Below are 27,102 nucleotides of genomic sequence, written 5' to 3' on the forward strand. Positions count from 1 at the left end.
GGAAAATAAGTATTTGAACACCCTGCTATTTTGCAAGTTCTCCCACTTAGAAATCATGGAGGGGTCTGAAATTGTCATCGTAGGTGCATGTCCACTGTGAGAGACATAATCTAAAAAACAAAAATCCAGAAATCACAATGTATGATTTTTTTAACTATTTATTTGTATGATACAGCTGCAAATAAGTATTTGAACACCTGAGAAAATCAATGTTAATATTTGGTACAGTAGCCTTTGTTTGCAATTACAGAGGTCAAACGTTTCCTGTAGTTTTTCACCAGGTTTGCACACACTGCAGGAGGGATTTTGGCCCACTCCTCCACACAGATCTTCTCTAGATCAGTCAGGTTTCTGGTCGCTGAGAGTTTGAGCTCCCTCCAAAGAGTCTCTATTGGGTTTAGGTCTGGAGACTGGCTAGGCCACGCCAGAACCTTGATATGCTTCTTACAGAGCCACTCCTTGGTTATCCTGGCTGTGTGCTTCGGGTCATTGTCATGTTGGAAGACCCGGCCTCGACCCATCTTCAATGCTCTAACTGAGGGAAGGAGGTTGTTCCCCAAAATCTCGCAATACATGGCCCCGGTCATCCTCTCCTTAATACAGTGCAGTCGCCCTGTCCCATGTGCAGAAAAACACCCCCAAAGCATGATGCTACCACCCCCATGCTTCACAGTAGGGATGGTGTTCTTGGGATGGTACTCATCATTCTTCTTCCTCCAAACACGGTTAGTGGAATTATGACCAAAAAGTTCTATTTTGGTCTCATCTGACCACATGACTTTCTCCCATGACTCCTCTGGATCATCCAAATGGTCATTGGCAAACTGAAGACGGGCCTTGACATGTGCTGGTTTAAGCAGGGGAACCTTCCGTGCCATGCGTGATTTCAAACCATGACGTCTTAGTGTATTACCAACAGTAACCTTGGAAACGGTGGTCCCAGCTCTTTTCAGGTCATTGACCGGCTCCTCCCGAGTAGTTCTGGGCTGATTTCTCACCTTTCTTAGGATCATTGAGACCCCACGAGGTGAGATCTTGCATGGAGCCCCAGTCCGAGGGAGATTGACAGTCATGTTTAGCTTCTTCCATTTTCTAATGATTGCTCCAACAGTGGACCTTTTTTCACCAAGCTGCTTGGCAATTTTCCCGTAGCCCTTTCCAGCCTTGTGGAGGTGTGCAATTTTGTCTCTAGTGTCTTTGGACAGCTCTTTGTTCTTGGCCATGTTAGTAGTTGGATTCTTACTGATTGTATGGGGTGGACAGGTGTCTTTATGCAGCTAACGACCTCAAACAGGTGCATCTAATTTAGGATAATAAATGGAGTGGAGGTGGACATTTTGAAGGCAGACTAACAGGTCTTTGAGAGTCAGAATTCTAGCTGATAGACAGGTGTTCAAATACTTATTTTCAGCTGTACAAATAAATAGCTAAAAAATCATACATTGTGATTTCTGGAATTTTTTTTTTAGATTATGTCTCTCACAGTGGACATGCACCTATGATGACAATTTCAGACCCCTCCATGATTTCTAAGTGGGAGAACTTGCAAAATAGCAGCGTGTTCAAATACTTATTTTCCTCACTGTTTATTAAGAATTAAGAAGAATTAAAATGTGAGCTAAGATGTAACCTTCAAGAAATATGGTGATTTCAAATAAAATATACAAAGAAATAATCTTATTTTGCCAGTGGAATAATGCAGATTTGCAGTTATGAATTGTGATTTGAGATACACCAAATAAGTGTGTCCTATACCGCTGGAGTAAGGTACTGTTATGTATTGCAATATCCTCTTTTTCTTTGATAAACAGCAGCCAACAAAATGAATATTGCACATACTCCCAACATTCAGACAATTCAGCCATCTCTTATGACGACATATAGTCTGCCACATCAGAGTGATTTGGCTTTGCTACAGTATTATGCAGAAAAGCCAACTGTCTGCTAGGTTTTAAAGATGCTGCTTCACTCATTCAAGAGGCTTCTTGAACTGATCAACTGGAAATCTCAACCCATAAAGACTTTTTAACTCATTCATTCCTCCAGAGTAATGGCAGGCCTTCGGTAACATGTATCCACACACATGAAAGAAACCCCTAAAGTACTCCTTGACTCCTACTGAGGAACTTTTACCGGGGTCCTCCATGGTTGTCATTTCAAAAAGGTGTGTGTGTTTGTTTTACCTTGATGACAGGCGCGCGGTGTACATGAGTGTGTATCTGCTGGGCTGCGGCGGCCATGTTGGCGATGGTGTTGAGGTGGTTCATCTGTGACATCGCCATGGCTACAGATGCAGGCGGCAGGCCCATGGGCAGCAGAGGGTGGGGCATCATCATGAAGGGCAGGTCCAACCCTGAGAGAGGAGGGGAGGTTAAAGAGAAGGACCAAGCAGGTAACAGCCTCGTGATTTTATTCCGAAATTTCCAGTTTGTTTCACAGTGCAGTTAATATTCTAAAATAGACACATGGTGGGCTTTTAATGGTAATGACGTTTAGAATATTTAAACATAAATATGTTACCATTGCAGGAGAACAGGGCTCAATGAGATGACGTCATAAAAGAGTGAAAATGTGATGAAATGACATAATGAATTATTTTGAGGAAGGCTAGTCTCCTCATCGCTCCATACAGAATTGATGTTTTCTTCGGTGGATGTCTAATGGTGTCTTCAGGCCAAAAGCGAAGCGAGCGTTAGGGTCGGTGAGTTTACATACAAAGTCAATGCAAAGGACGCGTAGAGCCGTGATTTCCTGTCGGGCGGCGCGAAGCGACACAAAGGGGGCGGTGCCGGCAAAGCGAAGGAAGGTTGAATATTTTCAACAAGCGAGAAAGTCGCATGACGCCGAGTCGCGATAGCCTATCAGCGTTGAGATTGTCCGTACGTCACCGACGGCTTCAGTGCGTTGTGTGGAGAGGGCCAGGCAGAGCGGGCGGTTGAAAATCTGTTGGCTGGCGGAGAGCTGCTAAAGTTGGGGGAGGAGCAGGGAGCAACGCTTCAGCTTTCGGACAAATAAACACCCGTAGTCGTACTGGATTATGCTACCCCGTTTGCCTGCGGGAGGAGCTCGGAGTAAACTGCTTTTAATAAATTAGTTTTTTACTTCAGTTTTTGGGATTACAACATTGATTTAATTTCACTCAAGCTTCTCAATAGCTAGCTTCCGTGCACATCCGGTTCCACTGTTGTCAGCATTGTTTGGCACGCAGAGCTCTGTTGGACTACTACTTCATAGTCGCATCAAAATTTATGTGACATCGTCACAACAATGCACTAGCGGGAGCCGCTGTGTAAGAAAAAATTCCACACCTCATCCCCTATCATTTGCTTGCACGCATTCCCTTTCTTTTATCTGAAGTCAACTTGGCCTCCATGTTTATTTCTGTACAACGGTGTATTATTTTGCACATGCAGGTCACATTTAGGTGGTGGCCAAATCACACTGGAGTCTGTACGCTTGTAGAACTGATGTAAAGCTGTAACGTTTCACTTAGCAGCTGCAATTTAAGAGCTTTTGGAAAAGTTTTTTTCACGTGTTATAACATCTCTTTTTTTCCATTGACTGATTGATAAAATTGTATGTCGTCAGCTTTTTCCACTATTATTCAAGGTAAAGTTATAACACTGGAGTCCACATTTTTATCGTTGGTTTGTCATCATCAGGAGGTTTGTTACCCATACAGTCAGCCATCTGGATCACCAGACTGTCACTACTATTTAATGTGTTCGTTTTCAGGACATGTACTCGAGACTCCGTGGGGAAAAACGTATTGATACAAAGTTATTTCTCTGGTAAGTGAAACAAGTCATTGATCTTGGTTCTGATTAGCCACTTTGACTTCGTACCATCTACAAACTGCAGGCAGCATCACATCAAATCTCCAATCCGTATTTTCTCTTTGTTTTTTTCGATAAACTGTGGACTGAAGCCTTTGTGCAACAACAGAGAGAAAGACTGGATGATGTCGTGTCTGTGAACTTGGGTTGAACTTAACCTTGAGGAGAGCGAGAGGGAGAGGTGTCATCCCAGTGTCAAATGTCTCGCTAATAAAAGTTGACAAAGCAAGGGAGGAGGGAGAGAAAGAAAGGCAGAGGAGAAAATATGGAGGTCAAAGGGTTAAAGGGTGATGAGGCGAAAGTGAAAGGAGGTCAGAGCTTCATTTTGTTGTTCTTTCCATGTTTTTTCCCTTTTCCCCTTTGTGTTTTTCCTGTCTGTCTTATTAATTTTGTGCTGTCCCGCAATATATTTTACTGTTTCTATTGCTTTATTCATCCCTCTTTTTCCGTTCTCTTTTTACTCCCTTGTGTTTCTCTCCTTACCTCGTTTCATTCATAGTTTGTTCTTTTTGCTTTTTTTCCTCCATCCCCCCCCTTCATTCTCTAGCAAAAAGTTTTATCATCTCTCTTTCACCATTTTATCTTTCCACACCTCTTTCTTCAGCCATCTCTCACTTTGTTCTCTTTTCTTTCATTCCTCCTCCTTTCCACATAGACACACAACACCGCATTTGTAAGGACGTTCCATTAACTTTAATTCATCCTTTAACCCTGAACCTCCAAAAAGCATACCCTTGACCTTTGACCCCTGACCCCCTCATCTGACCCTAAAATGCAAGCTCTCTCCCCACAAGACGTACACTCTTGAGAGGTGTTGTCTCAGCTGTCGACAACACGCACACAAAAAAAAATACTGCAGCGGCTGCTTTCATTCCAATGAAACAATAACACTGATTGCTGTTGTTGAGACAACTGAAGTGATAGAATAATCAATGTGAGTGTTTGTCACCTCCCACTGCCCAGTGTGTGTGTGTGTGTGTGTGTGTGTGTGTGTGTATAAATACGTTACATCTGCACTAAGAAAAAGAGCGAGTATGAGTGTGTTTCTGTTTGTTTGTGTGTGTGTGTGTGTGTGTGTGTGTGTTTGATAAATTGAGTCATTTATTAGAGTGTGTGCTGATTAATCCAGGCAGAGTGTTAATATAGGAGATGGAAACAGATTAAATGGCGTACATTAACAAATATTGCCACCCCTTTAAAACACACACAAACACACTGAAAATGTGTGTGTGTGTGTTTCTGCCCTTTCTCCACGTAGTTGGTGTAAGTGTTCTGTCTGTTTGGAGATATATCTATTATTATATATGTGTGTACTTACTATTAGCCAGTAGCTGCTGTTGCTGCTGCTGGAGTTGTTGCTGATTGACAGCTCCAAGGGCCGGCCCCCTCCCACCGCTGCCGCCTCCTCCTCCTGCTGCTCCACCACCTCCTCCTCCCGCTGCTCCTACTGGTGCTCCTCCACCTCCTGGTCCTCCACTGTGGGCTCCAGCTGAGGGGCTGGTCAGACGCTCTTTATCCCAGGAACACTCACTCCCTCCTGGGTAAAGACAGACACACAGAGGCTTGAATCTTTGGACATATATATATATATATATATATATATATATATATATATATATATTCTCTTTGCTATTTTCCAAATTGATCAAAAACTTTAGCAATAAATTTTAAAAATGTGACTTCTTAATAATACACACACATTGTGAATATTAGTCATAATGCACTACAAGATGTGACCTATGTTCAAAACTATTTGACAGTTCGCTAAGCCCCATTCCCCTTACTGACTTTTGCCAAATGAAGTGTCGACTGACGCTAGCATATCTTATCAAGCCACTAATGTTACACTGATTTTGATTTGTCTAGTTGCATCCAGGACCCCACCACACCCAGACGTGATGGGTAAATGCTACACTGCTTTTTCTAACGTAATTTGTAACCACACAAAATAATGTCCTTAGCTAATGATACACTGACTGGGTTAACGCTACGTTAGTGCTGCTAGTGTGTGCAATAAGCCAGTTTGCCAGACATGCTGACGTTTGCAGCTTAAGTTGTACACACTGTACACACTGTTTTATTCATTCATTACACTGTTGCTCATGTTGTTTTGGTTTTGGAAAGGCTTACGAAAAGTTAAACACACAATGCTTCGACATCTGACAGTTTGGAAGCTATGATTGGGACAATCGCTGCTGAGGGGAGGGGTTCAGTGAAGGGTAAACTGACTTGGTGGAAGCAAAGTGCATTATTCTCTATACCAGGACACCTCAGAGTGCATTACCATATTTATACCATGGCTACTGGTAAAAAAGGAAAAACTAAACATGATTCATTTTCAAGTTTGTTTATGGTCAGTTCACACCAAGGTTAAGTGCTGTGTTTGGTTGTTGGATACCTGCAGGTGAATGGTTGATTAAAAACTCTGTACGGTTTAATGTTTCAGTGATCTTAGTATGTCAGGGCTGTGTGGCGCTGCTGGACACTGAAACAAACCATGAAGTGTATCTTGAACTCATTCTAATCATCGGCTGATAGTACTCTTAAAACGTTAGGACTCATTATCAATACTACTAGAAAACAGATGTAATATGGATATCGAGAGGAAAAACATTTACCGCATAAATCTGTCATTTAACAAATCCTTTGATAAATGACTTGTAACATAAATATTATTACTGATGATTTTGTTAGTAACATATTACAGACATAATGCTTATTTAGGTTTTTGCATTTCTGATCTTATTTACAGTAACCTGATGTGTTTTTATAGCAGGAATTTTTGCATGTGTGGGAACTCGACAGTGAAAGAAAATCTATTTTAACCGATATGCTCATAAAAACAAACATTTAAAAGTACTTCTTGTTTAAAATTGCTTTAAACAAGGATCCTTATAACTGGCGACAAACCGGTTTAATGAAAGTAAATCAAATACATTTATAAATAGGAATATAATCATGTGTTAAACATTGCCAAAAGTATTATATTGTGTCACATAACACAACCTTAATATATCGTATGATGATCATTATATCATCATTATGGCAAATATTAAACCAGGTTGTTATCTTTAAGATGAACTTTGAAAATATCTTGAAACAATCACTTTCCGTCTTCACACCTTCATTCTTCTCTTCCTCTCTACTCTCTCTCTCTCTCTGCAAGGCTGCCTCTCTCACCCTCCACATCTCTCTCTCTGCTCCCCCGTTCCCTCTTTCATCCATCTTCATCTCCCTCCATTAGTTTGAATTAGCAACAGTCTCTCTCTATTATTGCCTACTGAATTCCCTGCGCTGTGTGTGTGTGTGTGTGTGTGTGTGTGTGTGTGTGTGTGTGTGGATGACAGCTGGGCCTCATCCCCTCTGCCATTTACACCAGGGAAGAAAAGAAGTATAAACAGATGGGCAGATGTTCACATCTCACACACACACACACACACACACACACACACACACACTATTCAATTTTTCCTTGGCCTTGTCCTCTTCTTCTCTGCCTCTCTTCTCTCTCCTCCGTCACTTTCTTTCTTTCCATCTCTCATCTACCTCCGTCTCCTCTTCTCTCTCACTCACTTGCTCTTTTGCCCTCGCTCCACTCGAATTTAATTCAGTTCAGTTTAACTCAAATTTACGTGCTTGTCTTTTCTCTTTCCGTCTTGGTCTTCAGACCCACATCTGTTTTTGTCCATATATGACCAAATGCAACCTTGAGCTAAGAGAGATGATGGTCAAACACTTCTACACACTCACTCCACCTGAAAAAAATAGTTGTTTATTTGTGTTTTAAACACTTCTCAGTTTAATTCAGTTATCAAAAACATTCACAGTGAACTTTACCAGAAATGTCAACCTCTGTTTTTCCTCGCTCTATTGTCTCTTTCCTAACCTCTTTTGTTTTTACACTTTTGGCTTTGTTCCCAAGGTTATTATCGTTAACAAAAACTAACGAAATAATGAAGACTAGGTGTGAAAAAACATCTTTGTTAACTGAAATAAAAATAATAACTAACTAAAAACTAAGATTATAGAGTAAAAGACTTTAGTTTTGGTCTTTGTCAGTTTATTTCATAGGACTTACATAAGCTTAGTATTTTGGATGGATATAAAATCTATCTTCCATTTTGTGTCAGTTTTTAGTCCACGCCCCCTCGGCTGGGATCATGGCGGCGAAAGTCGTGAGAAAACAACCCATATTACAAAAAACAGAATAACACTGAAACTAATAAAAACTCAATTTAACTAGCAAACACACTTAAACTTTCTGTGTAGACTCTACACCTCTCTCATTGACAAAAACAAAGACATGTTTTCCATTGACAAATAAATGCGTCTCTTTCTCCATCTCTCCTCTCATTCACCCTCTCTGTGGTTTTCTCATTTCTATGATGAAAACAAAACAGATACGACTGTCACTGCAAGCTGGACAAGCCAGAGCGATCGACTTTCACCCATCAAACACCAAACTCTTCTCGCCCTAAATATCCCTTTCTCTCATTATGAGTCTGTTTTTCCCCTCTGTCCTCCCTCACTTTATTTTCTTTTTCATTCGTACACTTGTTCCTCTGCTCTATTGTCTGCTGGAGTTTCCCAGGCCGATGTGAGTGTCTCTTACAAAGAAAATAAGGTCGGACAATGAAAAGGTTTTCCACGCACTTGCAAAACAAAACAAAAAAACCCCACTCTGAATGAAATAAAAGAAGGAGGAAGAAGAGGCGGAGGGAATAAATTTTTTTAAAAACGACAGCGCGAAAGACAATAAAACGAGAGAATGGAGGAAGTGTAACTCTATCAGTCCATTTGCCAGGTCAGCTGAAGAAAAGGAAGAAATTCAAGAGGAGAAAGAAAAATAGAAACATGGGAGTCTGGGTGGAAACAGAAGAAAAGATTGCACGCTCGCTTTTTTCTTTTCTCTTTGCTTTTTGTTTTCTGTCTTTTTAATAATTTAGAGAAGCAAACACAGCAGAGATGGAGTGGGCTGTAAAGTGTGTGTGTGTGTGTGTGTTAAGTCTTTGTTTTGTTTTTATATATGTCACTTAGTACTTTAGTACCTTTTCCTGATAGATACTTTTAGACTAAACATTATAATGAGACAGTCACTAACATCAAGGATAATTGCTGCAGGCATCCACACGTGATCTCCTTGCTCTTTGTTATTTTTTTATATTCTCTTCCTGTTGTATTTTGGTATCTGCTGCCACATCCAGCTACAGAAATGGGTCTAATTATCATATGTGCTGAAGAAGTAGGACATTATAACAAGCATTCAACTTTTTAGAAATATTGAGTGTTTAGTGTCTGTGTGTGAACCCGTTCTCACTCCCAAGCCATCAGATATGGACACGTGGTCAAGACCCAATGGCGTCAGTTTTTAACACACTGAGGATCCCCTTAGCGTCATAGTTCAACAAAAGGGAAGACGTGTAGCGTAATTTATGAATGCTAAAGGTAGGCATAGGATATTTAACATAAACGTCCGAGGAGGTGGCTGGGATAGGTGTGCCAGAAAACAGACTGTCACCCAGGAGACCGGTGTTCGTTTCCCGTGTGAAACAAAAAGTTATTTAGGTTACATAAGTTGTTACTTAACGTGACTTAAGTTAATATTAATATCAATATCTATTAATATAGCACACTTAAAACCTGCTTTACAGGTTAAAAATACAACAATAAAATGGTAATTACAAAGTAAAAATACAGCAATAAAACATGAGAATATACAGTAAATTTAAGTAACGTAGTTATTTTAACCCAAAACATGATCTTAGCCTAAACCTAACCAAGTAGTTTTGGTGCCTAAACCTAACCAAATTATGACATTTCACAATGTTAACTACTAGTTTTATTTTGAAAGTCTAACCAGATGTTGCATATTTATTGTTGCTAACTTGACTATGGGGCTCTACACATCCAAAAACGACGCTAAAGGAGTACCCAGGGCGTTAAAAAGTGACGAATTTATAGACTGCTTATAAATAAATAGGGGGGGGAAAGTATATTCCATCTGACGCACTGAGTAACAAACAGATTAAGACAACAATTTACTGGAAAAAACAAAACAATAAAAAGACCTAAATGGGGTTAGGGTTTCTTTAGGTACACCTCTTTCTTTACAGTATAAAAGATAAGAAGAACAAGTTCAATAGGAAATAAGAGTTGGAAAGAAATCTGAATCGAGGAAGCAGAAAACGAAGGGAGCAAATGACAGAGAAGACGAAGATGAATAGTCTCCGTCATGTATCTTAATGTTTGCAGTCAGTTTAAATGTTGAAACTGATCCCAGTGAAGAGACGATCTGTGGCTCGGGTTTCAATACTAAATAAAACTTTCTCTTCTGCCTTTGGTTTCCTTTTTTCCTCCCTGCAGCCACAGATGTGTTTTACGGATTATGTTAAGTGATGTAAGAAAAGAAGGAGGAGGTGTGAGAACGGACAGTAATAAATGAATAAAAGGCAGAGGATGGAAGATTTGAAGACCCCCAAAGGTTTTATGCCATGTGAGAAAAATTATGAAAATGTTGATTATTTCACTTAACAGATTTCCAAACTTCCTGTCCAGTAAAAAGTTATTCATGGTGTAATAAAGCACAATATTTCTCTCTACAGTACAAGTACTTCAAGTTGTACTTAGTACAATAAGTTCAGACTACAGGCCAAAGTGACCCACATCCAATTTTTTTGCTCATATGTGACTCAGATCTGATCTTTTTTTAGGACAGTGTGACAGAGATGGGGACTCGAGTTAGAGACTCAGACTCGAGTATGACTTAAGTCGCACACACAGTGACTTCAGACTCTACTTGAGACTCGTCCTCAAAAGACTTCAGACTCGACTCGGACTCGAGGTGCGGGACTCGTGAACAATGTTTATTTTTTAGGAAACGTCTGATGAGCTTGCCGTTATTCCCTCCCTCCGTTCGCTATAACCTGCTTACGTAACACGTAACATCTGCCGCACGTGACAGAGGACAACAAACACCGGCAGCTGCTCCGCCATTCATCATAAACTTTGGCTTTAAAACTTCATAAAACAAGACCCAAACAAAGAAACGCTGAACGCAAATAGGTTAAGTAACCTGTGGTGAGTAAACATGTTTAGCTCAACATTGGCCATCTAACGTTAGCTTGCTTCTTGCTTCAGCTACGACCTCCGAGAGGTTTACTCCGACTGTTGTTCGTTATGAAAAGACGAATGAGCGTTTGCCAAACTTGTGGTGGTCGATAAACGTAATTATTTACGTCCCGCTGGCTGCCATCACCTTAATTATTGCCGTTGGCTAGAAAGAGGTTACAGGTTTATTGTTGATCATGTAGCCTTACAGTTTTATTTAGTTATAACGTTACACTGGTTTGAGAGTCTGGTGGTGTGTTGACTTACAGTAGTTTATAAGCTGTCAATAATTGTAGACGCATTGTACATTAGGCTACATGGTTGTGCTCTGTAAGTTAAAAACAGGTTACAGGTTTATTGTTGATTATGCAACATCACAGTTTTATTTAATAAGTTTTAATTTATAACTTACACTGGGTTTAAGAGTCTGGGGAGTGTGTTGACTTACAGTATTTAATAAGCTGTCAATAATTGCATTGTACATTACATGGTTGTGCTCTGTAAATGAAAAACAGGTTACAGTTACTTATAGCATTAGAATTCCTTATAGCCATGCAGTTTTATTAGCAACCTGGATTGAACGCAGCAGGTGATACAACATTCATTATAACCACGAGAGACTTGAGACTTGACTTGGACTCTAGCTCAAAGACTTGTGAGCATCTCTGCAGTGTGAACAGGCCAAGTCACATGGAATCTGATCTTTTCCAGTTCGGATTTGGCACTTTCATATGTGGTCCAAATCTGATACAGATCGGATCTTTTTAAATGCGACCTGAGTCTGGACACTCAGGTCGGAATTGACGTGACTTTGACGTCACTCTAGAGCAGCTGATGTCACAGTTCTTCTGTAGAGGGAGCCGCGGTGAACGAAAAAGCTCCACAAAAGCTATTATTAAACATATGACTCTCCTTCTTCTCTTCCTTGTTATCATCTGCTCACTGAATCGAGCAGATTCAGTGAGCACTTTTCACTTTTAGGCCATGGACAGTTCACACTGGAGTCTGATATGGGCCACATTTAAACAGTAATGTGAACTGTCAAACAAAAAAATCGGATCTGAGAAAAAAATTGTAATTGAGCATTAAGGCCTGCAGTCTGAACTTAGCCTTTGTCAGTTTATCTGTTTTTTTTTGCTTGTGTGTGTGTTGTTACCTGTGTTGGAGTGCAAGTCGTCGTTGTCTGACTCGTTGCCGTTCTGGAGACTCATCATCATCTTCATCTTCTGCAGCTTCTGGAGCTCAGCCATGGCTGCTGCTGTCAGACCTGTGAGACACACACACACACACCCTCTACTGTTACCTTCGTCAGCATTATAAGAAACATCTGTAGCAGCGCACACTCTCACTGGAGGTAAGACGCCCATAATTGTCAACCAGTATTGGAATTTATCAGCTGCCATAAATTCCATCAACTCCGATATCTGTTATCATACTTTTGTGAGCTCTTCTTCGCCCCTTGCAGGTGCTGCCTGCCTTTTACCCATGATGCTTTGCTGGTGAGCTGTGACACACATACTGAAAGTTGGGGCGGGCTGTCGCTGTCAAAATGCTCTTCTCAGTTTGAGCGATTTGTTGGAGTGTTTCAGGGTGTGAGTGCTGTTTTGAGACGCCTTGGGGCTGATGTATATTCACTGATACACACATGCAGACAAACAAAACACACACATAGAGAACAACCCCCCCAACACACACACACACACACACACTCTTTTGTATGGACTAAGATCCCTGGCTCTGTGCACTGACCTGGAACTGACTTCTATACACAACAACCAGCAGAGTGAGAGCGATGACCCTGTGTGTGTGTGTGTGTGTGTGTGAAAGTGAGAGAGAGAGCATGCTTTATTGTGTAAATCCACTATTATATTTGTAAGTGTGCACATGAGCATTTGCATCGTGCTCAGTGTGTATGTACAGTTTGCTTTCACGTATATAAAGGTGTGTGACAGAGAGAGAAAGAATGCATGCATGCTTATCTGTGCATACTTGTATCCCACTGTGTGTGTGTGTGTGTGTGTGTGTGTGTGTGTGTGTAGGTCAGTTGGTTTTGCCCCAGTCACGGTTGACGGCCTTGGAGGAATGTCCATTACACACACAGTACAGTTGTCTGCAAGCTATAAAGAAAACAAGACAGAGGGAGGGGTGGAAAGCAGTAGTGGGAGGTAGAGAGGGAGGAGTTGTTGCCTTGTTTGAAATTTAATTTAAAGCAGGATGGAGGGATGAAGGGGGAGGTGTAGAAAGAGAGAAAGAGGGTGTTGTGTGCAGGTTAAACTAAACTGGAGTTCCTTAATTAACTACAGAGGTACAAAGTTTAAAACTTGCAGTTGAGCTAAAAAATTCTCCATTGGTTAATTTTCTCCATTTTTTTTGTTTGTTTTTCTAATTCGTAAAACAAGTGGGGAAAAAGAAGGGAAAACACTCTGGCAGCTAAGTTACTGTATGTTGACGTTACTATAGTCAGATTTCATGTCAGTGCAGCATATAAAGATTAATTTAAAATATAATTTAAAATTAACTTGTTTTCTAGAATTACAGAACATCAGTATTTTTTTACTGTGCTGTGTAGAGACCTATGTCATCTTGTCTTTAGACACGCTGACACTCCTTTCTAGATAATTCATAATGTAAAAGTATATTTTTTCATAATCTGATGCTTCCATAAAAGAAAAGACCAATATATAAGATCAGAGTGGCTCTCTGTTTTATTTGTTGATAAGGTCACCATTAATTTAAAGACAGGATGTCGAGGTGGGACATTTTGCAGAGAGGGGTCATTTTAAACTGTAAACCTATTTAATATCCAATGAAGAAGAAAACTTATGATGGCTGCATGTATGTAGATTTTGTGTTTGAACATAAAAAGTGCCACCTACTGTTCCTAATATCTGCATAATAGTGGGTGGAAACGCGCATAACTTTCATTTTCTTTTGCAGATATTCTCAAAATTCTGTCATAATTTGCATTATATTTGGCTGGAAACCTGTGTTTTTTCTTCTTGTGAGCCATTGTCACATGTAGGGCTGAATGATGAATTGCATTTGCGATAAGCGGAAAGCAGTTCCTGACGTTACGCTGTACCTTGCCTTCTTGTTGTACAATGGCCTTAAGCTTGACAGAAGCTGACATTACAGAAACTTTAGTGTCATACAGGGAATGAAAGTAGCAACCGCCACCCGCGGTAACTTGGTGGTAGTGGTGGGTGAAAACCGCGGCTTTGACGACAGAAAAAATGCACAACAGAAAGACACGTGTAGTAAGGTAAGCGTAATGTAAAGCGCCTGCGTCACACACACAGCCACCAGTCAGCTCAGGAAATATCTGTGAAACGACGTTTCAGACCAAACTCACAAGTCCGAAAGAGGCCCAGTCTGTCCCGAGTTACTGCCCAGTTACAGCCAGTGCGCCGCTTACCAGCATCAGAGGCAGCGGGGGAGGAGGAGCTTGTCTATTAAACACGAGAGGCGACGCTTGATTTTCTTTTCTTTTTTTTGTTTGCTTACTGGGATACAGAAAGATGGACTAAGAGATTTGAACTGAGATAAGGACGCCTTAAGTGGTGGTTGAACTGTGGGTTTTGTATTGAGCACTTACTGTGGTGAGTTAACGTTAGTTTTTCTTGTGGTCTGTAGGTAGGCCGACCTGATGAAATCATATCATTTTATTTAATGCCATGATTTGACTCAAATTATCTTTCTCATATTTTTATAATTTGATATATCTTCTCCACCATTGCTCATAATAATAATTCTACCTAATTCATCATAACACAAGAAAGAACAGTGTAGTTCTATCTTTCTAATATTGTGTATACACTGCTTGTCCATTTTGAATAATACAGGAGGTAAAGAGCTTAAAAATTAATCGCATATTAAATTGCAATATTGGTAATAAAAAAATCGCAATTAGATTATTTTCCAAAATCGTCCTAGTCACATGTATGTGAAAGGTGTCTTTCATACTGATGAACACACAGAATCAATACCCCACCAGCAGTTTTACTGTTTTGTTTCACTCTCAGTGTATTTTCAGCTGTTTTCTTTCTACGCGCTGTTTATGCGCCCTGGGCGGCTTGTGTTTTTGAAGAAGCACAAAGTTGAGAAAAAATTCAACTCTGAGCACATAAGCGCCCGATGTCATTTGCGTTTTTTTCCATTGTCCAATCAAATGAATGATGCTGTTAGTTGTGGTCACGGACGTTTACAGTACTTGAATTGTCCGGAGACTGCAACAAACTCTCCCTGAGTCATCTTAAAATAAGCCTTGAACCGACCATCATTAAGACGAAGCTACTGGACCAGCTGGTGGTACTACCAGCAGTGCCTCCTCTTTCTGAGGGTCTCGTACCCACACGGATGTCCATTTCCCTGTCTCCTGCATTTTTGTGCACCTCGCATCCTCAAACAATGCCAGAGCAAGCGCCCTCCACTTGTCTATTTTATTAAAGCAGATGTTTTTAGCAACAAAAGACACAGACCTGTGAGTTGTGATGAAGTTGCTGCTAACATGACAGGCCTATTACTGCAGCAAACCACAGATTACAGATCGCTGGCACTATAATCTTTGATTAGATTGACAGGACAGCTGATTCGGTGGTTGCCTAGCAACATAAATAAATGCAGCGCACTGCTCATTTCCAAATTCAACCATAAAAAGCATTGCTGTGTGCCTTGCGTTTTCTAACCTGCAAAACGCTTTCTGTCTGATGGGGGCCTTAGAGACTAGCTAGTGAACCTAGTGGAGCATTTAGCAGCTGAAGAGACGGACATTTTCCTCAGGAGTTGGTGGAGACCAAAAACAGAGCTAAAAGAGAGTGAATGTTAGTCAGAAACACGACTCTAAATAAATGCAAATGTTTCTGGATATTTGCAGGATGTGTAAATAAGCAGCTGTTTGCTATTAAGTTCAGTGTTATATAGATGCAGTACCGGAGACTGCTCTTTCAGGACCCCCGCCGTCCTAGGACCGTAGTTCTTTTTCAACAGCGCCATCTAGCAGAGTGGAGGTGGTAATGCACAGCAACGCGAAGGAGGTTGACTTTATCTGCTCGCAATAAGTAAAGTAATAATATTACTTTTGGGGGGGGGGGGCGCTAATCTGGACACCCAGCTACGTTTTAACTGGACAGGTTTGTGCAGCGGTGTTCATGAGAGAGAGACAAAACGGGCAAGCGAGAGGAGATGCTGCATGAATATATGCTCCACAATACAGCTCCTCAATCAAATAAGATTTTACGACAAGTAAAAAAAAATAGAAAATCAACATGTGGCAGTCAGCTTTGATAATTATCCCATACATAGATTTATTTGTCTGTATGTATGGGACACACTGCTTTCACTACCACTCCCCTTCACCCCCAAACAAAGCAGTCTCTCCCGACTTTATTAACTAATATCATATTCATAACAGCAGCAGGGAGTGTGTTTTTTACAAGACATTTAACGTTTGTTAATGCCACCGGCTGAAATAAAAAATAAAAGTAGCTCAAATCCCGACTTTTGAACTAGGCTACTGTTTGCACATTTATAAGAGCAGTATTCATTATTTTTTTTAAATGTTACGTTAACGCCACTCTATCCTGACAAGTCCAAGCATCAGTGACAGTAGCCGCCGGAGTTTCTTTCTGTAAGTATAACGTGCTTCAATAAATTAAATGTAGAATTGTTTGCGGTTGAAAACTTTTTGCTGGTTGCAGAGTTTACAATAGATGACAATGTTCTTTGCATGTTAGACTGTGACACAATAATAGCAGTACTTACAGCTGTGTAAAGAACACCACTCTCCCTCGTTCTCCTTTCTTCCTTTAGTTTAGTGGCAGCCGACTTGAACAACATAAGCTCCGGTGCCGCTGAGCTGCCATACAGTCGCGCATTTTCGTCAAGGATGGTGCATTCAGTAACACAGCGTTGCTTGGATTAGTAACTGTAATAATATTACTGTTTTAGAAAAGTAATTAGTTACACTACTAGTTACAGGGAAAAGTAATAGTATTACTTGCCCAAGTAATACTTGCCTAACACTATCCACCAGTAAGTGATTTAAGTGATTTCACAAGTGCACCTAATGAGCAAAGGCTACCCAGTGCGACAGGAAAAGGGAGAAAAGAGAAACCAACAGAAAGAGGTCCAGTCAAAGAGCCTGAGGCAGAGTGACCAGACGTATTGTCTGCTGTCCTGCTGAGAGAAAGGAGGAGGAAAGGAGTGGAGGAACAGGATGGAGGAAAGGAGGCCAAAAATGAAGAGAAGAGGACCATAAGGAGCTGCTGCTCATAAGCACCTACTTAAAATGAAGGTTATAGCAAATAGTGTCAATCAGATGAAAATAATATGTGAAAGTTTTTTTTTCATCTGACTAATTTTTTAACATGCTTTACTGGTGATACAAGCCATGCTAAACAACAACTTTAAATGTATTATGTTATTTTGTTTCCCACTACAACAGAGGATGTAAGCATGCTCATGAAAAATGCATTAAAAGGTGAAGATAATGGAAAAAACAAAAAGGATGCTGTGGAAGACTAAGAGGTGAAAAAATGACGGAGAAAACAAGCGAAGGGAAGAAGTAGGATTGATGTGAAAGGAAGCAGTAAGAGGAAAAACATGGAGACAAGAGGATATAAAGATGGAAAGGCTAGTGAGTAAGAAGAGAGAGGTCTGGAAATGGAAAAAGTCAGAAAGAAGAATGAGTGACATGAAGAAGTGGGATGGATGAAGGCAAAGAGGTCAACTAGATCAAAACAGAAACAAGGGGGAACAACGTCAGGTGCTGCTGTATCGGAAAACAAGAAGGAAGCAAGAACGGATGGATAGAAATAGAAAAAGTAAATGTAACACATGATGACATTTTCTAACGTAGTGAGCTATCGAGTCAATCATCTTAGTTTCCTTTGAGTACAGCTGCTCTCTGTTTGGCCTCAGCGGGAATCTCCGGATCTGAAAAGTGAAGCCGATGTCAAAGTGCCTTAAACCTGCATTCTCTCTAACAGCCAGCAGGGGGCGACTCCACTGGTTACAAAAAGATGTCTGATTCCATTAGACTTAATGGCAAAATGACCCGTTTTCCAACTTGATTTTTCACCCCAGTAAACACTTTCAATTAGGGCTGACCCCAAATAGTCGAAGATTCGATGCTTCGATGGGCGGAGCCTGATTCGACTGTCAATCTCACAGTCGAAGCTTCGCAGCGAAACAAGGATCACGCCATTTTGGCGATTTGGGGGTGCTCATCGTTTTACATAGATCTACCAGTTTTCTCTCAATAACTTAATATACAGCCTTTTACAATATACATTTAAATGTTTAATGCTGTAAATAAACATGTAGAAAGAAAAAAAAACTTCCAATAAATGTTTTTAAAGTGCGTGAATAAATCCAAAATTGTAACCGTAACCCTGGGTGCGCATGTGTAGGCGCAGCGTGGATGTGTGTAGTGGCAGGAGGAACACTTGCTGAAGAGACGGATCCCCATCTTCACCAGTTTGTCGAGTTGTCCGCACCTCGGGGGACTTTCGGATAATTTATCACAGTTGATGAACCACACAAAGAATATTTTTATCGTTTTTAAACAGCATGCAGCTGTCGGCCGCACGGCAAAAACTCTGCACAAGACCGCTGAATAGCAGGCGAGAGAGAGAATGGTCAACAATAAGCCTCAGTTTAGCTTCGGCTCACAATCACCGCGCACAAAAACACACGATTCGAATATCAGTCAACAGGACTATAGGCAGGACTTGACGATTCTGATTCGACTATGTAAATCCTTAGTCGGGGACAGCCCTACTTTCTCTAATGAGTTTTTGGTCTCAGTTGCTAGTTTTAAGTCTTCAATACAGTATGATGTTCATTTAGTAAATTATGGTCCCACTTAGAGGGTATGATGATAAAGCAGTGTATGCCTTGTGATTGACCTGTCGCTACCAACCTGTTAATCAGGCTAGAGGTGACTTTTATCCTCTGCACTGTGTACATTTAACTGTAAAAAGCTTATTAGGAGTCAACTGTTTTTTTTCCCGATAAGTACATTTTGTTTTAAGCCTGTTTTTAGCTAGCCAAAATTAGATCCCTGCTAAAATCACAGTTAACATGAGTTACAGATGCAACCAGCTAACCAAGCTAGCTAGCGCTGCCATCACGTCCGGTTGCAAAAAATCAAGATGGCAGAACAGCCAAAATGCCAAACTCCAGGCTTTAAAAATGGTAGTCCACAGGTGACCTCACGGTCCATTTGTTTTATATAGAGTGCTCATTTTGAACAACACGTCCTCGTTTAACAATGACTCCTAAGGCATGGCCTACCAGACCTTTGAGCTATATGGCCGTATATTTCGGGAGGACGGTCTGTTTTGAAACTGCTTTACCCCTTGAACTATGTCTGAAAAATGTGATTGTTAATTAATTTGGACATAACATTTTCAAGGATTATTAGACTATCAGGCTGTATTAAAGGTAGTGAGGCACAAGATTTTTAAAATGTCTGTTGCAAATAGTTTTTCAAATTTGAGACTTTAGAGGTAAGAGGGGGGAAAAGGTTGACAGAAAAGAAAGCTGCAATAAAAAATGAAAATGGAGTCTATCTGGAGGGTCAGGACTGCATTCACAAATTGATTACTGAGGAACACCTTGACACACACAAAGATGCATATACAGATACAGGAAACAGCCCTACACACACACACACACACACACACACACACACACACACACACGGGTGGACATACAAACTCATACACACAATCACACAAAACATACATTACCGACACACACATAGTCAGAACGCCCGCTTCGCCTCAATGCAACCAGAAGACAATCAATAGTGAAGGCAGAGCCACAATACTGTTCTCCATCATGACTATCAAACACACACACACACTTTCTCTCTCAGATCGATGGCGGTCCGCTGTGTCCACAGTTACCGAGCATCGACCCCGTCTCTAATGGCGGCCATGGAACCTTGGGAATTAGTGTGTGATTGATTGACAGACGGCTTCAAAGACACACGCATCATATAGGACCTGTGTGTGTGTGTGTGTGTGTGTGTGTGTGTGTTCCCCGGTGGGTTGTCCATACATTGTTTACCCATCTCTTTTTCCTTCATGTGCATATCCTAATGCTTTCTGAAGGACAAAAGCGAGAAAAGAGGAGGAGAAGACAGTAAGGAAGAATAAAAAAAAGTAAGAAACAGGATTATGACAGAACAGAAGTGAATCGTCAGCATAACATGATCAACATCGCCAGGGCTGAGATGTCAACTCATCAGACATCAAGAGGATGATTGTAACGATGGGAAAAGTGGTTCTATTAAAGTGTTTTTAACATTATCATTATTGAAGTCATCACTTTATATGAAAGTCCAAACTGATACGTATATATTTAGAGATCTGTATTTTAGTTTTTGTGCTATGTCAGACATTATTCTAGGCCTTGTTATGTCGCCTGCCTCGTTTGTATTTGTAATCATTGTTTTATTGCTTTTAGCCAAAAGGCTTTAGGGATGGCAATCTTGGTTGGCCCACCACTTTAGTTTTGACTGAAATATCTCAAGGATCAAGATGAAATTTGGTACAGATATCCATGATGCAGGATAAACTGTATAGACTACCACTACCATGATCCACCAAAATATCTCTGATTTAAAAAATGGATTCATACAAAGTTTGGTATAGACATTAATGTTTCCCCGGTTGATGAATCCTAATGACTTTGGTGTGAATAAATTTAGGAGGAAGAACCAGAAAGTTGTATAGTTTGTTGTGTTCCTATAAAGTCTGCCCTGAACTTGGCGAAAATGTGTTTTTGCACCCTGGACTTTAAATAATGTAATCCCACACTGCTGTTTTGGCCAAAGTGAACCCGAAATATACATAAGATGTTGAAGTTTTGAAAGACAAAACGTTTGACTTCAGGCTTTTCAAAGTAAGAGCATAATTGGTTGGGAAAGACTGACACCTGACAACATTAAAAAGTAAAACAAATAATTAAGCTTTCTGTAGCAAAGTAGGACAAACGAAATCGAATACACAGACTTTTTTCAACTTCCAAGATACGTTTTACTTTCCTGACGTGAGTTTTTGATTTTTTACATGTGAAAACTGAAACAAAACGTCCTGTTCTCAACACAGCATCTCGTTTTGTATGTCCAGGACTCTGTCCTACATAGTCCTACAGTTAGGCTAAGTCATTAACGCCACCCATCATAAAAAAAGTGAACCATTTCCTGCTACTGTAAGGCATTTTTCAGTAAAAGCATTCACCTATTCTAAATGAGATCTGACAGTGTCCTTCCACAGCACAGTGCGTCAGGATGGTCTTTAATAGCTTCAACTTCGTTGGTGGAGACTGTTGGGTGATCTTTGAGAGTCCTAAACCCCCCTCCAGAGCTCGCGTGAAACCCACCCCATTTGGCTGTGGTCGTAAATATTTAATCCGCTGTACCTACATCTCTGACGAAGTGCTCTGAACACACTCTCAGAGACGGAGTGACACTTTGAATAAAACAAACAGGAAAACAGAGAAATTGCTCTTTGTGTTCTGAATTTAGAAACACACTGTTCTGGCCTTTTTTTTGTTTTTTTCCCCCCCTTTCTTCCTGCGAGCACTCGGAGTGCCAGTTTACAAATGCAGTCAATTGCTCTTGTGCTGAGTCAAATAGATTTCAGCTCGGCACTCGGGCACTTAGGTCGCCCATCTTTAGCTTTCACTGGAAGTCTAAGATGCCCATTTGGAACCATTTTACAGCGGCCATTTTGTGTCTTCTCTAATAGACACAGACAGTGGCTTTGGAGTAATTGTTTTTGCCTTTTACAGTCTTTAAGATGTTTTTGTGTCTGAACAGCTTGACAGGAAGTCTCAAGCACTGCATTTGGTCACCAGAATCAATTAAAACTTTCCATAAAGTTTTTCCGTATGCATTGAGAGAGTGACTGGGTTTTAAGACAGTAACAGCTGTAGTGTCAACTTCCTGTTGAAAGTCAATGTAGAGGTTCAGTTCAATAAAAAAAAAGAAAAGTTAGAGGTTCTAGTCCCAGTGATCATTGGTTCTTTCGTTTATTAAAGTCAATAGACTCTTTCATCGGACCCGTTGCCAAGGTGATGTGCCTGGCCCAAAGTTAACTTCTGTTCTGTTTGTTAATTACTGGGAGCCTTTGCAAAACTAGACCCTCCCCACTTCCAATCTGACACGAAGTGAACTCAAACAGCCAAATCGAGCTCCCTAAAGGGGTATTTGATCCAACTAACCCGCGTAGGGTAAAAATACAGCGGCCAACTTTCGGACAAACTACCCTCTCCCCAGCATAAATAGGATCTGACGTTACCGCTGCACTCACTGCTATAATATGTGTATCAAATAAAAAACAGTTGTATTGTTTTTTTAAAACACAATATAACCTCTGAGCTACGTTGTTAACCTGTGAAAGGTGATATGAAATGTTAGTGTAGCTTTGGAAATTAAAAATCCTGTTGTTAACCAGCAAAGTCGCATGAAAGTCACATGAAACTCACATTTGAAAGAAAGGTCGCCCATCGTGCAGCAAAGGGTGTTACACATCTTCAACAAGCTGGCATCGGTGTTTACTCAGCATTTGAGGGTTTAACTGTCCACTCCGCCCTCATTGGTTTCAGATGGCACTCAATGTGGCGGACCCTTCGCATGAACGCGCAAACGGAGTGGAAGTAGGTAGGGAGAGGGAGGGGCAAGCAGTTTTGTAGAGGCCCATACTAGCTAACATTATTTACTTGTTATGGATTGTTTGAGGAAGTCTGGCGGAAGTTAGGTTTGGCCCAGAGTAATGCACATGCGCAGTACCGTTTGTTTATGTTGTTATCGCTGAAAGCGTCTATGCTCTGGGGTTCTATTGCCTACTTATATCAATGATGAGAGCTTCTATTTCCTGCTGAAGTCAAGTGTTAAGCATCAGGCAATACAACCCTTATTGGTTATTCTCTAATTAAGTCAACAATAAAGGTTTCTATTCTTAAGTAAATGATTGAGCATTCTGTTAAAGTCTCAGTTAAAGTCGCTACTTATTGGTTCTTTTGTCTATTAATGTCGATTCTTAGGGTGTATAATTCCTAAGAATAGTGAATAGTCTGGATTTCTTTGCCCAATAACAACAATAGTTTCAAGTTATACTGCACTAGTCAATAAGTATGTGTTCTTTTGCTTAATAAAATCAGTGGACAAGGGTCTATTGACGTTTAAAGTCAATGTTTAAGGTTCTACTGGTCAATAAAGTCCATATAAAAAGTAACAATATAAAACACAAGTCAGGGGTTATGTATCATCTAATAAAGTCAATGGTTGGATATTCTATTACCTGATTAAATTCAATGGTTTAAGACTCTATTAGGGTTGGGCCATCTTAATTGTCCCCCTGCAAAGAAATTAAAAATATTTATTTTTCACATTATACCACTGTGTGAAAGCATGTTTTAATCCTCAGACATTTTTATTATTATAATTTGTAAATTTACCTGCTATGCACCTGCCTCTGACTTCTCTTCTTCCCACACTCACACCTCCACCTCAGGTCTCTAACTGCAAACACACCGGCTTGCCCCGCCTCTCTCTGTCTCTCTCTCCATGTCTGCTCCCCTGACTTTCTCCATCAGCATGTTTTATAAAGTCGCCGAAAAGACAACTCGTCTTTATTCCGGATATTTCCAACTGCAATTTGTTTTCTGCTTGTTAATGACAGCCTATCAAACGATTGAAATGTGGTACAGATGGACATCAGCATGAGTGTTTTTACTGTTTCCTGGATCGTGCTTCTAGGATATCCACTGTGTCTGCCGCGTCTTGTATCATAATACCACTTTTTTTTAGTTAAGTATATGCCCCCGCCACCTGATGTCACCGTCCTATCCCGATGTTTTATTGTAGACACTATTACCTATTAAAAGCCAATGGTTAGCGGTTTAAGTCAGTAATGAAGGTCAGTGCTGTATATTGACTTTGAAAAGAAAAAACTGAAAGGTCAAGCCATGGAAAGTTTGTTTTTCATGACACTGTATTGTCATTTTGAGGAAAAAAAACAAGTTTATTGTTCCTTCATGTCTGAAACATGGTGGACTGAGAATGTGCTGTTGGTTTTTGTTTGTACTGTGAGTTGTGTTCAGTCTACAAATCACCAAATTGGTGGACATCACATTTTTTAACAAAATACCTCCTCACCCCTCTTTTATTAGCAGTAATTAGTTGCAGGCTGGTAAAAACAAGTGGTTCAGAGTGCTTTATTGTAATGAAGTGCACTGCAGGTTATTATAGTTTATAACCTCATTGATTTTGTTCTGGCAGAACTTCACACTTTTAGTGGTTTATGGGCAAGGGATCATTCAATTAAACTAATCTTCGAGAGTTATGCTGTTTATTTAGTCCTTTTTTGTTTTAGTTTGACGTGTCATTTGCTGTGTTTTAGAGCAGAGGAAAATACACTAGAAACCTGCTTTTATTACCCATTTTAGAGCAGATTTTCCCTCTTCTGTCTAATTACTGATGGTTTGCTCACCAGTAGTGGGCGCTAGCAGCCACACATCACTGTTCATGGTGTGTGTGTGTGTGTGTGTGTGTGTGTGTGTGTGTGTGTGTGTGTGTGTGTGTGTGTGTGTGTGTGTGTGTGTGTAGGCCTCGAATAGAGTAAAAAAAAGGGGGGGGAAACACGATGCAGGAGGAGGAGAGATGAAAAAGACTTAATGTCACTTTAGTCCTCTTCAGCCGTCCTTCCTCCCTCCCCCAGTCTCTCTCTTCTCGCTTTCCACTCCTCCTCCTTCATCGCTCCCTCGATCTACCACCCTCTCTCTCTGCAGGTGCACATAAGAGTCCTCAGATGAGTGTATTCTTTTCATGACAAGATTGAAAGCACTTCATCTGTAACCTACACAGAGTACTTGTCTCTGTGTGTGTTTGTGTTTTAAAGTGTATGTGCGCCAGATGTGTTGATGTTTGTGTCTCTGCAAAAACATGCGTCTATGCAGTGTGACAGTGTGCATGTGCAAAGTGTTTTGTAAGAAGTGTGTGTGTGTGTGTGTGTGTGTTAAGTGTTTGAATACAGAGACACCTAAATAAACCTACAAAGTGTTTGTAGCTGTGTGTGTGTGTGTGTGTGTGTGTGTGTGTGTTAAAAGACAAGGCGAACCATTGAGCTGTTTTTGAAGTGAATTAACAAGTCAAATGAGTGCCGCAGAACCCTGCATAGGTTACCACACACACACAAACACACACTCCCACGCTTATCATCACAGCTTCTTTGTTAAGGAAGATGAGGCCAATTAAACTGATATCACTCTCTTGTTGTCGTTTATGCCTCCTCCCTTTCTCTCTCATCTTTCTTTTTCACCCTCTTTTTGCCTGTTTCTTCTTCTTCTTTCTCCTCCCTCTGCTCCATCATCCATTTGTCTTTCCATTCACCTCCTTTACTTTCTTCATCTTACATTTTTTAACCTCTTGTTCCTCTTCCTTCACTTTTTCTTCTTCCATCTCTTCTTTATCCAAATGTCTCCCTTCTCCTGCCTTTTGACGACCTCCCTCCTCCTCTTCTTTCTGTCTTTTTACTCCTCATCTATTCATCCTTCCCTCCTCATCATTTCCTCTCATCCCACTGTTTTCTCCAAACTCTCTCTCCTCCTTCTCCTCTCACACTTGTGTTTTCTAACAGTGTGATAAATGTCCATCTGTGATTGGCCGATGCCCCCCATCGGCGTGGCGCCCGCGAGGTCGTAAACAACAGCCCGTCTCCCCCGGCAACGTGGTGTCTCCATGGACGCAGGGCCGCTAAGACGACCAACTCTGCGTGTGTGTGTGTATGTGTGTGACTGAGGCAAAATGCGACATGCGACGACTGCCAAGTCTGTGTGTGCGTTGTGTATATATATGCTGTGTGTGTGTGTGAGAAAGAGCTAATGAGCGATCATAAGTGAGCAAATGTTTTCTCTGGGTTCCACTAATGTTCGACAAACATACACACACTTCTGCACACACGTACCTGGTGTGTGTGTGTGTGTGTGTGTGTGTGTGTGTGTGTGTGTGTGTGTGTGTGTGTGTGTGTGTCATTAGTATGCCACAGTGAGCTGTGTCCATATGTCACTAAATACAACCATGTTTTATTTATCCTGGAGAGAGAGGGGGAGAGAGAAGAAGAAGGCCAACAGTCACTGTCAAGGGGGACAGAGAGAAGGATGGATGGAGGAGAGGTGAAAATGGAAGAAAAAGGAAATTGGTTAAAGATTTGCAGGAATGAGTAAGGTGAGAAGGAGATGTGAAGGTTGAGATGAAGAAGAGCTGGAAGAGTGACTGAGATGGCAAGTGAAATATGAAAGGATGAGATAAGCAAAAACAGAGAAGATGAAGGAGAGAAAGGAAGGTAAAGAGTGGCCTAAGTAGGATGGAAGGAGGATAGAAGGACAAAGAGGAGGGGAGCAGAAGAGAAGAGAAGAGCAGCAAGATAGCAGGTGTGAAGTTAAGGTTGAAACGAGGGAAAATGGGAGGAAGAAATGATACGGAAGGAGATAAGGAAAGGGTGGAGGGAGGAAAGTCAGAAGGAGGGAGTACCAGAACAGGAAAAAAAGGAAAGGGAGATAAAAATGAGGGAGAGAAAATTATGAGGGATTGTGGAAGGTGAGATGAAAGAAAGAAGGAATGAAGGAGAGGACAAAAGGAAGGGAGAACGTACTGAAATAAGGACAGGTCAGAGAAAAGAAGGAAGTTGAGTCAAGGAAGAAGAGAGAGGAAGAAGAGCAACGAGAGCAGTAAAGGGAAAGAAGGAGGGCGACAGGAAAGAGAGGAAATGGAGAAAGTATAGAAGTATAGGAATGACACAATGGTAGAGGGAGACGGCTGAAATAAAGGAGAGAATATGGAAGGAAGGAGAGAGAGGGAGAAATGAAAAAGGAGATAGTGAAGTAGGGATGACAGAGTGCAGAAATAAGGGCGGGAGATGAGTTGAGAAAGAAGGAGGGAAGAAAAGAGGGAGGGAAAGAAGAGGTAGGGATGGACAGATGGAGGAGTGGGACCCCAGAGACGTGTCATTCATCACACCACCATGCAGTCTGCACTCGTTCACCCGCTCTCTCTCTCTTTCTGCAGGTCTTTTTCTCTTCTTCCTTTCTTTCCCTTCCTTCATTTATTCTCTTGTATCCCTGTCAGACTTCTAGATAATGTTTATCT

General features: G+C 40.9%; 1 protein-coding gene across 2 annotated transcripts in view; it reads right to left on the reverse strand.

Moving 5' to 3' along the window:
* dachb (dachshund b) overlaps nucleotides 1–27,102 on the reverse strand; it is a 106,729-nt gene that overhangs the window by 21,927 nt on the left and 57,700 nt on the right. For both annotated transcript variants that reach the window (XM_038731645.1, XM_038731646.1), the window contains exons 3-5: nucleotides 12,100–12,210; nucleotides 5,155–5,373; nucleotides 2,184–2,353 (exon numbers count right to left, since the gene is read on the reverse strand). In XM_038731645.1, the coding sequence (XP_038587573.1) occupies nucleotides 2,184–2,353; nucleotides 5,155–5,373; nucleotides 12,100–12,210 (500 nt within the window). The remainder of the gene's footprint in view (nucleotides 1–2,183; nucleotides 2,354–5,154; nucleotides 5,374–12,099; nucleotides 12,211–27,102) is intronic.

This window comes from Micropterus salmoides, unplaced genomic scaffold (genome assembly GCF_014851395.1).
Source record: "Micropterus salmoides isolate LMB-PRFRI ecotype aquatic unplaced genomic scaffold, ASM1485139v1 Ms_hic_scaffold_2, whole genome shotgun sequence".
NCBI classification, from domain to species: Eukaryota; Metazoa; Chordata; class Actinopteri; order Centrarchiformes; family Centrarchidae; genus Micropterus; species Micropterus salmoides.